At 45.3% G+C, this 15,944-nt stretch overlaps 1 protein-coding gene across 1 annotated transcript; it reads right to left on the minus strand.

Annotated features, from left to right (window-relative positions):
* Nucleotides 1-1,841: 1,841 nt before the first annotated feature.
* Nucleotides 1,842-15,738, minus strand: LOC123112033 (pentatricopeptide repeat-containing protein At5g10690). Its single transcript, XM_044532929.1, has 12 exons — nucleotides 15,455-15,738; nucleotides 15,146-15,343; nucleotides 14,608-14,740; nucleotides 8,115-8,206; nucleotides 7,850-8,011; nucleotides 7,681-7,749; nucleotides 7,442-7,574; nucleotides 5,893-6,125; nucleotides 5,008-5,085; nucleotides 3,990-4,058; nucleotides 3,737-3,913; nucleotides 1,842-2,767 (listed from the first exon to the last, which is right to left on the minus strand). The coding sequence occupies exons 1-12, from the start codon at nucleotides 15,683-15,685 to the stop codon at nucleotides 2,483-2,485; spliced, it is 1,860 nt and encodes a 619-aa protein (XP_044388864.1). The 5' UTR covers nucleotides 15,686-15,738; the 3' UTR covers nucleotides 1,842-2,482.
* Between the last annotated feature and the right edge of the window lie 206 nt (nucleotides 15,739-15,944).

Raw genomic sequence — 15,944 nt, forward strand, 5'->3', positions numbered from 1 at the left:
GTTTTTTCAGAGTTTCTAAGGATGATGGGAAGTGCTGCCCCAATGACAATACTTAGTGGTTTGTTGATATGTGTTAGCTAGAAATGTCTGTCAAGTAGTCCTGAATATGCTGATGCTTCTTGTACTCTGGAATTTGCAAAACAAAATCAAGCTATGGAGCTTGCGATCAAGAGTGTCATGCCTGACACTGCTCGCAGGTGGTACAAGTGGCACGTGCTGAAAAAGCTAAGGGGACTTTAGGGCCTCTTTACGGTAAGAAAAAAACAATTCAGAGCACTATAAGGTTCTAAATCACTTGCATCCAGGTATTTCAGCTTGTCTTTTGCGAAATACAGTGATACTACCATCACCTGGGAGATCGATGTACAACTCGCTGATTGCTTAAGGGTTTGTTTTGCAAATTGAGTGACTTGGCACATCATTATCGGGGGCAGCCAGGGTGGCACATGAAGTGGGGTTGTGCTGGTCGTGGTACGTCCGCAAGAGCGCATTTCCTGGTTTGGGGTTGTAGCAGGAAACTTGGACGATGTCTCCGTCTTGGAAGAGTGTTTGCGTTGTCCGAAACAAATAGTAGATGGATCTCATAGCTGGGTACAACATGAAGGATAAAAGTGGCGTAACGGGAGAATAGTAGACTGTATTTTGCTGGATGATGCCATGTAAAATCACTTACTGCTTTTGTGTGCACAAGATGTCATGGGCTACAGTGCAAGAAAGGACTATGCTAGGGGGGGGGGCAAACATGAAAATGTTTTAGCATAAATGGATTTACCTGCAGAATAGCATTCTAGGAGAGGCTCAGTGCATCTGATTAGAGGGCTGAATGCTCAAACAAGAACTGATATTCATGTGTAGCTGTACTGGCTAATTCGATTTAGTGATGAACTGTTAAGAAGCAATTTATGTCTTTTTGTCTACATGTGTTGTTGTGTAGAATAGTTTACTCATTATTTGTTTTCTGCCGATGCTAGAATAAGGTCCATTCTATTTTTATCTGTTGTTTCATGTTATGAGTAGATTCATGTTTTGTGTGTTCGATGAAGTTGTTGATCTCTTCAAACATATCTTCAGTGCTTGCTGATGAACTGAATTTCATAGGCTAATTGGAAATGAACTGAATTTTTTGGAGACAGGCAATGCCCGAGTCAGGTTACTTGTATGAATGAACTGAATTTCTGGAGACAGGCAACGCCCGAGTCAGGTTACTTGTTGTATGATCCAAAGTTAATGTGATTAGCATTAAATGCTAGCATATCTGCATACGTACATGCATCATAGGTGTTCTACTTCTGTGTAGAAGAGAATTTGAAACAATTCAAAATTTGAACTCCAAAGGCGGGAGCAGGGAGCCGAGGAAAGAACTGAAGGTGCACTAGCGTGCATTCATGGCTCCAGCTAATTTGTCTAGTACCTCATCTACAATCACAGGGGCAGGTGCAAATTCAGTAGATGATGAAGGTAGTGTAAAAAAAAGAGGTACAGTGAAGGCATTAGCCCAGCTGCTATTGGGACAGAATCTTGAATGCGATGGCTCATAACGTTGTGCACGTCTGAGCCGGGATGACTAAGCCCAACGGCACCACATTTATTACTGGACAGGTGTGGGCCATGGGCCTGGAGTAATGTTTGAATACAAAAATTATACCTAGATCTATACAACAGGAGTTGTGAATCTTGGAGCAACTGGACGTGGGGGATAACGAGCGCACCTATGCCTGAGCTCAGAATATGACTTTCGCTCTTCTTCCCCATAATTGGTGGTGTGGACTGGATAAAGTGCGAGTACGACAAGCCGGGACCATCGTGCGTGGAGCATCAGCCGGAGGCCAGAGACACCGGGATTTCTGGCCCACCGACACCATTGCTGCGTGTATGTATCAGAGGTTACATCACTCGCACAGAGCGGTAGGGTCAGCTTAACAGATTTGCCATGGTAAAACTTTCCGCTCTTCTCGGTCGACACAGCGGGGCTAAATTTCGGGTTTTGACCCTTTTCTGAAACTTATTTAAGATCTGACCTTAGTTTGAATTTTTTTTCGAGATCTGACCCTTTTGTTACCGCCAGGGTTCATGGCGGTAGGATATAACAGCCTACCGCCAAGGTCCCTGACGGTAGGATTGCATGCCCTACCGCAAAATCCCACTAAGTATTGAACACAGTGCCTGCTCGTGCCTACCGCCGAGCACCCTGACGATAGGAAACATCCCTACCGCCAAACAGATTGGCGGTAGCCTGTACAACCCTACCGCCAAGGTCCCTGGCGGTAGGCTGTTACACCCTATCGCCATTGACTCTGGCGGTAGCAAAAGGATCAGATCTTCAAAAAAATTCAAACTAAGGTCAGATCTCGAATAAGTTTCAGAAAAGGATCAAAACACTAAATTTTGCCACACAGCGGTAAAATGACTTCTCGCTAGTAAGCAAACTGATGACGAGTTATGGTAGAATGGTAGACAACAACACAACAATAGCTACGTGTACTCAGCCACGGCCGCGGGCTTCAGGGTCCTGGCCGGGTGCTGCCCCGGAGACGCACTCGTCGTGGGTGTTTGCCGTGTTGGTGGTAGCCTCCGACAGGATACCGAGGGAGAAAACGCCCAGTGGCCTTGAGCTGGATGTGTAGCTGCCTTCATACATGTTGCCGCTCTTCACCACGATCACCATCTCGCACTTCTCTCTGAGGAGGAGATCAATCACGTGCTCCAGCGAGGTTGAACAAGGCACGCACAGTGGTGGCCTCGCCATTGAAAGAAGAGGCGAGTCCATCTGCAAAAGGAAAATATAAGTGTTCAGGATCACACGAGAATGCTTCCAAGAGAAAATATCAAATATGTTGCAATTGAAACTGGAGTATGGGTTTGTCCTTCCGTGCAAATCGATTAGTTGAATAATTAACCCCCTCCGAGTAAACCGACAGTTACATCTGATCTACCATCCAAAGAATGGATTCGACTTGACTCGTATGACGTTGCCCGTACATTTTTCTACTTCTTTCACGGACAACTGAACCAAGTATCCTAATGGCACCGCCAATGCTTGTGACCGGTGCTCCTCAAACTCTACACCAACAGGCAATAGTGCCTACCGAATATCCATTTCTGAATCCAAGCTCATCTGATCTTGGTGAACTGTAAAAAAAATGATTTTTGTTTGCATGTAAGATGTTTGAGTGCGTGAGGTCCTTGTCAAATTTCAGCTCATTTGGACATCTAAGTAGCTCTCAGCAAAAAAACAAATCGGTCGGAATAGTGCATAAACAGTCCACTTTTTCACAGACCCCAATTTTGTTGTTTTTGTTGAGAGCTACTTAGATGTCCTAACGAGCTGAAAATTGGCACGGTCCTCAAGCACTCAAACATGTTCCATGTCAAAAAAAAAATCAGAATTTTTTTTATTTTTCTAGTATTTTTTTTATTTTACTGTTCATAGGCATGAGGGGAGCAGATGAGCTCTGGAGCCATTTAGCCGCTCTCCTATGCACCGCTATACTTGAGCTTTAAAAGGCCAATCCAAGCAATAACAGTACATGCATTTTCGTGTCATCTAGCCTACTTCTCTAGTTAACACTTAACAGTGGGCAACTAATGAACACAACACAGATTTTTAACGGCGTAAGTTAATGCTGCCAGCCACGCCCAGCTTCTACCTCACCAGGTACTATGCCGCCCGTTAAGATGTCAAAATACTGTTCCTTGCAACAAATTTCAGTTCCAGCTGTTCCAAAAGATTTCATACCTTGGTACAATCGCGGCTGTGAACTATTCCAACACAACTTCCCCAGTCATTCACAAGAGGAACTGCAGAGTCTTTCAAGAATCGCATCGCAACATTTTCCAAGATCAAGTCGGCACCTAACGGTCGACTTTCTCGAAATGGAATCATATACTTCTCAACAGGATCATTCAAGAGAATCTACAATGTCATTAGACAGAAGTTAACATAACCAAGTTAAAGTGGATATAAGATACAAACGAAATGAATACACAACCTGTGGAAATACATGTGGTCTAAGAGGAGAGTTGGTGAATCCAGATAGCGTTTCAACTTTGAGTGCCACCTGGTATGAACAGAAAGGAACAAAACTTAACAATGACCATGTTTCCACTTCGTCAGATCAAGTTCATAGAATTGGCAAAACAAACAGAATATTTGCTATATCATCCTGGCACCCAGTCCCATCATCGAAAAAACTTAGCAGTTTCACCAATCTAGATACATCAAACACATGGAACTTCAAACAAAAAAAAGAACATGCACTAGCTATTGTCACCTGCTACCTCTGTACCAAAATATAAGACACTTTTGTAGGCTAAACTAGCCAACAAAAACGTCTTATATTTTCATACGGAGGGAGTAGATGTTGGTCCTGTACTTCAGAAACTAGACTGGCAATGCATAAGATGAAAACTAAGCAAGCATTCATTTCATGAGAGAGCTCATGTACCAAGGAGAGATAATTATGCTCCTGCCCTTCACAACAACAAAAGGCATGCAAGGCTCGAATAAACTATTTGCTTCGTTAGTTGCATGAAATGAATCCATAGAAAATGTTCCAGCTGAAAACTTGCATCCTATATTGAAACCGCTGCCATTTCGTGGATGGGTAGTGGATCTGATTGGTAAGCCAGCGGATTAAAATATACAAGCTGGGCCCCAAGATTGGGGTTCGGGTTGAAAAGAGAGAAACGAAAACATTCATATAAACACTGGCGCAGAAATAACTTTCCGGCAATTGTTAGGATATCGGTTATGTTTGAGGGTCGGCCAGAGGAAGACGGATTCAGCTAGAAAAGCAAGGCTTGTGGTGCCTTGGCTATCGAGAGTTTGGGGATGCCCTTAACAGCTAGTATCCCAGGCAAGTAAAGTTCAGTCATAGGTCTTTATAAGTTGACTTATTACTTCATATGTACCAGACTACCAGTTGACTTATTACTTCATATGCCAAGCACCCTCCGTAGAATTAGTACTTAGATTACAAACTTCAATGCAGAATTAAAAGAACATACCAGGCCTACTCTACTTCTCCAAGAGAAATGCTCCTTCCCGTTAACTATTCTTCTGAGAAGTCTTCTAGCCACATCTACCTGTACAACAATAAATCAGCCAGCAAGGCATTGAGTCGCATGAACATGGGCATTTGAAAATCTCAAGACTGTTTTGGCAAAGAGAAAAGACACTGCAAGGAGTGAAGAAATCATGATCATTGCACTGCTGTATTGCATCTAGTAACATAGTCCAATCTGAAGGAAAAATGTTGGAGTTTATCCAATCACAGGATAACTGGAGAAGGCCTGTTTTTTCCTTTATAGTTTTACACTCAATCTTGCCAAGATCTTTCTTAGACAAACAAAAAATAGAGGAATCTATTCACAAGATTTCGACAGCACATAACACAATCTTTTAAAGTGATTAAAATCATGCAATTAAGAAACAAAAATAATAATAATACAGTATCCATCTAGTGTGGTATGACAAATGGGGAACAATATACTCTTAGCACCATAGTGAAGCCTCATAGAACCGCAGAAAACGATGAAAACAACAATGTGACTTCAAAAAAAAATACACGAACTGAAGACAGTGAATTATCTACAGGTTTGAAACAACATGAGAATATATTTGCACGAAAGGACTTTGAAGTTGGTTCATTGGGCAAGATCCCTTCAACGGTACATAGACTTTAACAGAATATACTTTCGGATGCGTCCATGGTAAGCACATCAGCACTAAAGGTGCAACTGTTCTCTTACATAGTATGTCTCCCACTACAAAAGGTCTTGTTATTTTATCAAATTCTGTGAAACTTCAGTAGACTTAGCAATCAACTGACCGACGTATTGCATGGACAGCAACTCCAAATTAATTTCTCATTTGCCTCTTGTTTAGCGTACCTCATTGTTATTTATAGCAGCTTCCATTAATAGCTCATCTGCCTCTTGTTTAGCTGAACGGCTAATGGATCCAACTGAATCTGGCCACATGCGTTCTTTCAATCTCCTTACCATATCAAAATCACCTATAGTAGCAAAAGCTCTCATGATTGAAAGATAAAGATGAGGTTTGGGCCTCAAGTCTTTGTTGTCGCCAGCCTGCTTTATTATCTCACCAAAAATGCAAAGAGCCCCTACAACAACAGAAGCATATTAGGACATCTACACCCAGAAGGTAGCAATATATTTTAAACCAACCAGGCTACATATTCAAACATGAGAATTCTATTTGCAGTTACATTGTGCAAGAAGATTTTTGTAAGAGGTGACAACTAAGGGCGCAGCAAGATTGTCGCATACAAATGTTTAGGTTTCTTCCTTTCTCACAATATATGGCCCAAATATAATGGAACATGCAATAGCACTGCTTTTCTCCCAATATGCTGGTCATGATTGTCTTTCCATATTTATGTTCACATAAATCATTGATGTCAGATTGGCATCCTGGACCGACCAGGAACTAAGAACTATAAAGGAAAAAAGTCACATAATGTTTTTCTCAAAAACAGAAGGTCACACAAGGCTTAATTGTTACAGAGGTTTAGGCAAGTAAACATCGAGTTGTTATATGCTGGGTCGTAAATCAAATACGATGTACTCTCGGAAAAAAAATCAAATACGATTCGAAAAAAACAGATGTGGAAACCAGATTCCAATCATTTCATATCAAATTGACAGTTGCATTGTGTAACTCAACCACTCTAAGAGCAAGTCATCCACAATTCATGACAGAAGCTCTAATTTTGGCGTAAGATCCCTGAATAGGATGATTTGGAATTAATAGCTTGGTTAAGAATATCGAAAATGTAACTGTATCTTGAGGGCTAGTTTGGATGGAAAGGGATTAGACCTAATTCCCTCAGATGGGACTGAAAACTGAACAAAAATCCATAAGAATAAAAGGAATTTGGTTTAGTCTCTGTCAATTGACCCAAACAAGCCTAAATGTGCTTTTATAAATTGGATATGCCGTTTCCCCATTTGGGATATAAAATGGTAAAATAAGGGGTGTTAGAACAGTAGTACTACTAAGGTCTCTCAATTAGAAAATAACATCAAATTTTAGGATGACAGCTGGGAGCTAGGCCACTTGTTAGGGCGTGTATAATGGTGTTATCTTATGAGTGCCATGTAGGATAAATGGTGAGGTGGAGGAAAGAGAAACCAGAAGAAAAGGCTTGCATTCTCTTAATTAAGAGATGACCTCTTAGGAACAATATCTCTCACCACATATTTAGGTATATCTAGTTACTAGAGATAACATTAAGAGATAACCCATTGTACATCATTTTCTATTGACATCTCTAGATTATGTGACGGACTTAAGATAGGACTGCATTATCAACCACTGTACATGCCCTTAGTGATATACCGCTTCTATTTTCCAACCTGTAAAGATGCAGTGTGTTACCAAGCAAATTGGCCCACTAAAAATTGCTATATAGCTTACCGTCAATGGACCCGCAAGCTAGAAAGGCATCTGCCATAGCTGTGTATGCAGTCCTGTCAATTGAAACAAGTGATGATTTCATCTCCACCACAATCTTCAGAACTGAATAAAGATCTTGGCTATTTCCTAAACCCTGCAACATGCTTCAATAACTTGCACAATTAAAATCATAAAATGATTCTGAATACACAATTAACCAAAATAGCATGTCAAAGTATTTAAGGCAATCAATGAATAACCTTAAGTAATGTTGTGTAGGTAACAGCATCCGGGAGGAGTTCAGGATTATCATCCCTTTTAGCTTCATCCTGCATTTATGAGCAACTAATTTTCATTGACGAGGCAACTACATGTATATGCAAGACAATTTTGTGGCTAAAACTGGCCTTTCCAACCCTTGTGTGACACCTTCATATCTTCAAGAAATTGGAAAGCCTTCTCAATCTCTGCCGATTTTACACATGCAAAAATGATGGTGTTGTACGTCAATCTATCAGGCTTCAATCCTTGACGCAAGATCTCATCTTTAACAGTTAACGCTCCAAGAGGGAAGTTGCTTTTTATGTATCCCTGGAGGGTGTCCAATTCAGAAACTTATGAAACTGCAACTGAGACAGTAATGCAAAAGAACAGATAACTTAAGGAAATAATTACAAGGGAAACTAAGAGATACCTTCATCAGTAAGTTGTATAGTAACACCGACTGTCCTTCGTAAAGGACTTGGCGAAAACGAGCAACGAGAGCATTGGCACGCCTCATATCTCCTGGACAAAATATGAAGTTGAATTTCATCAGTAACCGTACAGTTAATGTAGGTAAGAAAACTTTCCAGTGGTAAACAGCTATCCATAGAATATTGTAATAAAAACAAATAAAATCTGTAATGAGAACATGTCATAAGCATAACCAATCATCAACACATCAAACTTAGCTCCACTACACTATGCAACAAAAAAAAGACCCAAAACCTAAGTACATAGGGCTATTTAGTTAGTGATGTCTCCTTTTGTTATCTCCACTATACGAGTAAGTATTCAGTAGTGACATGCCTTTTATACCTCGACGAGGCTTTCTTCGGAGTGGTGTGTGAGGTATATTGTGAGCGGGTTCTGACAGTCTTCGTCCGGTTTTCTGTTGATTAACGGGCAACTCTCTTCTTCTTAATTGATGGATGAACAAGCCTATTGCCTCCGTTTCAAAAAAAATGCAAAGAAATGCAGCCAATGGCCAGTTTACTTACAACAACAGCCTTATCTTCTACCCCCTCCGTCCCATAATATAAGTGTTTTTGACACTAGTGTAGTGTCAAAAACGCTCTTATATTATGGGACGGAGGGAGTATTTGTTAGTTGCTTCATAGCCAAGTTATATGCTTCAATAGAGCTCAATTCGGCATTGTGGTGGATTATGATAATCTCATTTGTCCAAACTTCTTTAGCTATCTTACTGTATGTTTAACTGACTTTTTCCTGTTAGAAATAGGCAACTTGTATTCCCATGAGGCCATAGGCCGATATATATAACATGTACAGGTGTGGAACATATGCAGGAAACCCCTTATACAACGGGATAAATACAAAGGGGTACATGACTTATATTATAACTCTAACACCCCCCCCCCCTCAAACTCATGGTGGATGAACAACACTGAGTTTGGAGAGATAAAAGCCATGTTGTGCTCTAGTCTGGGCCTTCGTCAGGAAATCCGCCAACTGTAACTCGGAAGGCACATACTGAAGAGCAATAACCTGATCCTGCACACCAGCGCGCACATAGAAAGCATCAACACCAATATGCTTGGTGAGCTCATGCTTCACAGGATCGCGCGCAATGCTGATAGCACCTGTACTGTCAGATAAGAGCAGAGTCGGTGTAGTGACAGAAACACCAAAATCCTGAAGTAACCACCGTAACCAAGTCACCTCTGCCGTCAAAAGAGCCATTGCTCGCAACTCAGCCTCGGCACTCGAACGGGAAACTGCAAGTTGTTTCTTCGTCTTCCAGGCAATGAGAGAACCACCAAGAAAAACACAGTAAGCAGAAAGTGAACGGCGATCTGAAGGATCACTAGCCCACGTAGCATCCGAATAGGCCTGAAGCTGTAAAGAACTGGAGCGAGGAAAGAAGAGACGGTGAGAGATCGTGCCTCGAAGATATCGGAGAACACGAAGGAGATGACTATAGTGAACCGATGTGGGAGTAGAGACAAACTGACTCAGAATATGAACCGGATAAGAGATGTCCGGACGAGTGACAGCTAGATAGACAAGACTGCCAACAAGATGACGATAACGCGTCGGGTCAGGGAGAGGATCACCATCAGTAGCACGGAGGTGAACATTGAGATCCATAGGAGTCTCAACAACGCGCTCGTCAGTAAGAGCAGCACGAGCAAGAAGATCCTGGATATACTTTTCCTGGGATATAAAAAAGCCATCAGAGGTACAAGAGACTTCAATCCCAAAAAAGTAGCGAAGAGGTCCAAGATCAGAGATAAGAAACTGCTCGCTAAGACGGGCCTTTACAAAGGCAATATACTCGGGGTCATCCCCCGTGATGATCATGTCATCAACATAGAGAAGAAGAAGAGTCCGACCACGAGGAGAAAGGTGAATAAACAATGCTGGATCATGAGCACTTGCTGAAAAACCAGCAGCAGTGATCACAGAGGCAAAGCGCTCAAACCAGGCGCGGGGGGCTTGCTTAAGGCCATAGAGAGAGCGACGAAGACGACATACCATGCCATCAGGAACAGAATACCCAGGTGGTGGCTGCATGTACACCTCCTCACGCAGCTCACCATTAAGAAAGGCATTCTTAACATCAAGCTGAGATATAGACCAGTGGCGTGCAGAGGCAACGGCAAGAAGTGTACGAACAGTGGTCATATGGGCCACAGGAGCAAAAGTCTCGTCATAATCACGACCGTGCTCCTGCTGAAAACCACGAGCCACAAGACGAGCTTTGTGACGCTCAAGAGAACCATCGGAGCGAGTCTTAACCTTGTAGACCCACTTACAAGTGATCGGACGGACTCCGGGAGGAAGAGAAACAAGATCCCAGGTACCAGTGCGTTCAAGAGCAGCAATCTCCTCTGCCATCGCAAACTGCCATTCAGGATGAACAACAGCCTGACGGTAAGAAGTCGGCTCAAGAACAGCAGCACCAGCGGTGGGAAATCCAAAGCGATCAACAGGCGGACGAGGACGAGAACGCAAGCCATAAGTAGGCTGAGAGGAAGATGACGACTCATCCACAGAGGCATCGACTGGTCGTGGACGACGAGTGTAATGCTGAGGAAAAGATGGAATAATAGAAGGAGGAATCGTCAAGGTAGAATCGGGGGGTGGCGACGAAGAAGTCACCGGAGATGAAGGTGTAGAATCCGGTGACATGCTGGGAGAGGAGACCGGGGAGGAAGTCACCGGAGATGAAGGTGGAGAACCCGGTGACATGCTAGGCGAGGAGACCGGGAGGATGGTGGCTGCAAATCAACTAGAGGTGGAGAAGGAGAGGAAGTGGAACGGAGAGGTACAGCTCGACGGGGGTGATAGGTGAGTCAGGAAAAGTGAGGAAAGAGATATCCTGCACTGAAAAAGTCGAGGAAGATGGGCGTGGGTAGAAGGGACGAGACTCATCAAAAGTCACGTCTCGAGAGATACGCATCCGACGACCAATAGGATCCCAACAACGATAGCCCTTATGCTCATCACTGTAGCCTAAGAAGACACACTCAACAGACTGAGCGGTCAGTTTGGTGCGTTCGCGAGGGGCAAGAAGAACATAGCAAACACAACCAAACGAGCGAAGCATCGAATAATCGGGAGAACGATCAAAAAGTCGCTCGAAAGGAACACCACCCTGTAGAGCAGCGGAAGGCTGTATATTGATAAGATAGGTGGATGTGGAGACGGCCTCAGCCCAAAAATGAGGCGGGAGAGAGGCAGCAATCATCAATGCACGAGCCGTCTCAAGAAGATGTCGATGCTTTCGCTCAGCCACACCATTCTGAGCATGAGCACCAGGACAAGAGAATTGAGAGAGAGTCCCTTGCTCAGCAAGAACACCACGCAACATCTTAGAGATATACTCGCCAGCGGAGTCAGCACGAAAAACACGAATGGGTGAAGAGAACTGAGTATGAACCATGGCAGCAAAACGCTTATAAATAGACAACACCTCAGAACGAGAAGTCATGAAATAAAGCCATGTGTAACGAGAGAAATCATCTATGAAAATAATATAGTATTTATGACCACCTTTCGAAGCGAAAGGGGCCGGACCCCATACATCAGAATGGACTAAATCGAAAGGACGCTTGGACACTGACTCACTATGTGAATATGGTAACTGAATCTGCTTGCCAAGACGACAACCCTGACACTCTAAAGAGACATCTCCTGAGACAGACCCCAGAAGACCTCGACGAACTAAAGAAGACAACCGAGAACCACACAGATGACCAAGTCGATGATGCCACTGCTGGAAGGAACCAGTAACGGAGGCGACAGAAGCGGAAGAACTGGCGATGGTGGTGGCAGCGGAAGGAACATGAAGCCAGTCCAACTCCCAAAGACCCTGAGAATCACGGCGGCGAGGGCCAGCCCCAACCAGAGTGTGCGTGCGACGGTCCTGGACAGAACAAGAGTCAACGTCAAGGATGACGCGACAACCAGAATCAGTAAGTTGACCAGCAGAAAACAGATTCATGGTAAGTCGAGGAACATGAGCAACATCAGGAACAGAATAAGAAGGAGTGGTAAGATTGCCTCTACTAGCAACAGAAAGTGGAGTACCATCAGCAGTGAAGACATGAACAGGAGAATCCAGTGATCGAAGAGAGGACAAAGTGGAAGAATGAGAAGACATATGAAAAGAAGCTCCAGAGTCCAGAACCCATGGGGATGTACCTGACTGTGTAGAGGGTGATTGCTCAGTGCGGGAAGCATCAGTCACAGAACCAGCAGTACCCGTCGAGGAAGAACCTGAAGCCGCGAGCAGACGCTTAAGTCTCAGAATATCCTGCTCAGTCAAAGCAATGGCTGAAGCTGTCGAGGTAGATGACGAAGTCCCTGAAGATGATGATCGCGCCTTGCGCAGGTGTTTCTTCTTCGTGTAGCACTGAGACTCAAGATGACCATCATTGTTGCAATAGTCGCAATGTGGACGGGGGCGACCTGAGCCTCCAGAAGGAGTGGGCAAGAGCGGCGGAGCACTCGAGCGAGAAGGGGTCGGTGCAGCAGGTGGCGTAGGAGCACGAGTAACGAGCACAGAGGGAACCTCCAGCAAACCAGCACCACGTAAGCGAGTCTCCTCAGCACGAATCTCAGAAAGCGCCTCCATGAGAGAAATACGGCCACGAGCAAACAACTGAGCACGCCGGGGCTCAAACTCCTTACGGAGCCGAGACAGGAACTCATAGACGCGATGAAACTCCAAATTGGCCTGGACAGCCTGGCAACAGGGGCAGGTACGACAACCAGCACTGCGGAGAGAATCAAGCTGGCGCCAGATAGCAGAACTCTGTGCATAGAAGTCATCAACAATAGAGTCTCCCTGCTGAAGAGCATGCTCCTGACGGACCACAGAAAGGTACAGGGCATCACCAGAGGGCTCATAGCGCTGACGAAGACGGGTCCACATCTCAAAGACACTAGGAAGACCCAGAAACTCAGAAGCAAACTGGGGCAGAACACTAGCAGTGAGAACAGCTGCAGCACGAGCATCATCATCAAGCCACTGGGTGTAAACAGACAGAGCACCATGATATGTCTGAAGAGCCTCCTCATAAACCAAAACCCTCTCATCATACACGATCAGCAGCCTCATCAGCAAGCTTAGCCGCATCCTTGGCGGCCTGATTAGCATCCGTAGGAAGAACCAGTGGAGTCGGAGGAATAGGAGCCACCGAAGGAACCGGACGTGGCGGACAGCAGACCTTGACAGAAAGAACACCCCAAAGACGGATGCCACGCATGTGAATGTGCATGAAGCCAGTAAACTCGGTGTAGTTAGTACCATCAAAGATCACCGGACAGCGAGGGACAGCAACATAGCCCGATGCAGGAGACATTTTTTTTAGGAATCCAGGAGTCGGGCCTACGAGCGAGAGATGAGATCGAGCGATTAGGCGGAGGTGGCAGTGCGGGAGCGATGGAATCCTTCCTGCGGGACGAACCCCTGCTGGGCCTGCTGAGCGATCATGCAGAGGCGGCCTTCGAGCGATGCTGAGATCGAAAGGGAGCGGCAGCTTCGGTGCTTAGCGATCAATCGATGGAGTCCTTCGAGCGATTCAGAGATCGAGCGGGAGCGGCAGCTTCGATCGCCGATCGGGAGAGGAGAGAGATCGCCCCCTACGGCCTGCTGCTTCGATCGCCGATCGGGAGAGGTGAGAGATCGAGAGAGGAGAATGATCTGGAGAGGAGGGATCGAACGCACGAGTTGCAACGTGCGAAAAAATTAACCTAGCTCTAATACCATGTTAGGAATAGGCAACTTGTATTCCTATGAGGCCATAGGCCGATATATATATACATGTACAGGTGTGGAACATATGCAGGAAACCCCTTATACAACGGGATAAATACAAAGGGGTACATGACTTATATTATAACTCTAACATTTCCTACTTCCATGGCTATTTTTCCACAGCATATTATAAAATAAGTTCAGCAAAACTAGATTGCAACAAAATGTGGTGTAGTCTGAAAAGATTGCTCAGAGGTGGTTCATGTGTGCAACCCATTTTTTTTAATATTGTGTGCAACCCATTTTGATATACACACAATAGAATACTCCCTCTGTCCCATAATGTAGTGTCAAAAAACGTCTTACATTATGGGACGGAGGGAGTACAATTTACTCGCTGAAACTAACACTATATTTTGGGGCATGGGCATGCTTGTGTAACCAAAATACTACTTATACACCAGAATACTGCTTCCCACGGATGAGCCAATTGAATTTAGGACTTTGATTCTGATATCAGTTGATTTTTATGTTAAGCTATTTTTGTAATTCCGACCAATGACTTATCCTCGCCATAGTGTTCTTCTTAGACTTCTCTAGTAGTTGTCTCTGGCGTCTCTAGTGATTTTGTGCATAAGGGGCAATATACTTGGTGCAACATACAAACATATTGTAAAACGGTCCATCTTGCACCAACCTGCTTCGATAAGGGCGTTTAGAAAACCACATATAAGATGAGGAGAGAGCCGGGGGCTCCCATCAGAAGTATCTTTCTCAACTGATTCCAGTATCTCGAAAGCTTCATCAATCCTTCTAGCTATTCCCAGACCCTTCAATTATAGCACATTGATTATAAGATTGTACCAGACCCTTATTTAAACCAAGCAATCAGCAAAATACACCACGTATTTTCAGAGATATCATTGAGGTTAATCCCTTGAAGGTGCAAGAATGTAATGTGGTGATTAGAGAAGGAATACTCTGAGGAGCACAAATATAAGGCGGCTGCCCCTCAAAAGACAAATATAAGGCGGCTGTTCATACAGAGTTAACACATTGATGGCTCAGACAATCTGGGATGGAAATTTAATGGAGTTCATAGAGCATGGTGAATGCATTTCAATATGACGCAAAAACTCGAAATGGCACCTAGAGCGTTCATGAATCATAGCGGTCCAAACAATGAATGTCTCAGGCAGCACTGGTACACGAGTGGGAGGGGAGAGGGGGCATACCTTGAGCAGGATGCCGTACGAGACGCCGTCGACACCACACCCCATGGGCCCGCGCATTTCGTCGAAGAGCTGGACCGCGAGGTCGACGTCGCCGCAGCTCACGCAGGCCTCCAGCACGGCGTTCATCACGATGATGTTGACACCCCCTCCCCTTCCTGAGCGCGCGCGCCGCTTGGACGCCTCCACCTCCGCCATGATCTGCGCCCGCGGAGCATCCGCCACGCGCGCAGCGGAGCCTTGAATGAGAACGGGAAACCACCACAATCTAAAACGGACGGAACGAATGGATCGGCAACAGGGGTAGCGTACCTGGGCTAGCTGCCTGCGGCGGGTGAGGTCCACGATGCGGGCGGTGAGACGGCGGAGGTTGGGCGGCGGGCGCTTGTTGGAGGAGGGGCGGGGGCCGGGGCCGGGAGGGCGGGCGGAGGAGGGGTAGGAGGACGAGGAGACTCTGGAAGCCTCGGAGAGGGTGCGGAGGCGGGGCTCGCGGCGGGAGGAGGGCGGCGAGGGGGAGAGGAACCGCGGCCTCATCAGCATCATCTCTTCCCGGGCTGTGAGCTGCGACTGCGAGCGTGGGCGGGAGTGGATAGAGGAGGGGTCACCGGTGGTGTGTGCCTGCTCGGCGTGACACTTGGCGCGGATTTCTGGGGCCTGCCCAAATCTGCCAGATGGCTGTGCACCCAGGCCCAGACACGGCCCAATTATAAACGTGCCGGCCCGGCTGCATGTTTGGCCCGCCGGACCGTGTATTATCAGCCTGTCGGAATGTTTGGGTGCGAGTGCTATATCTCGCATATTT

This window comes from Triticum aestivum, chromosome 5B, assembly GCF_018294505.1.
Source record: "Triticum aestivum cultivar Chinese Spring chromosome 5B, IWGSC CS RefSeq v2.1, whole genome shotgun sequence".
NCBI classification, from domain to species: Eukaryota; Viridiplantae; Streptophyta; class Magnoliopsida; order Poales; family Poaceae; genus Triticum; species Triticum aestivum.

Coding starts and splice junctions, on each gene's coding strand:
- LOC123112033 (XM_044532929.1), bottom strand. CDS start 15,685: ATGATGCTGATGAGGCCGCGGTTCCTCTCCCCCTCGCCGCCCTCCTCC. Junction 7,575..7,680: donor CCTACACAACATTACTTAAG/GTTATTCATTGA, acceptor AGCATGTTGCAG/GGTTTAGGAAATAGCCAAGA. Junction 4,059..5,007: donor GGAGAAGTAGAGTAGGCCTG/GTATGTTCTTTT, acceptor TGTTCATACCAG/GTGGCACTCAAAGTTGAAAC.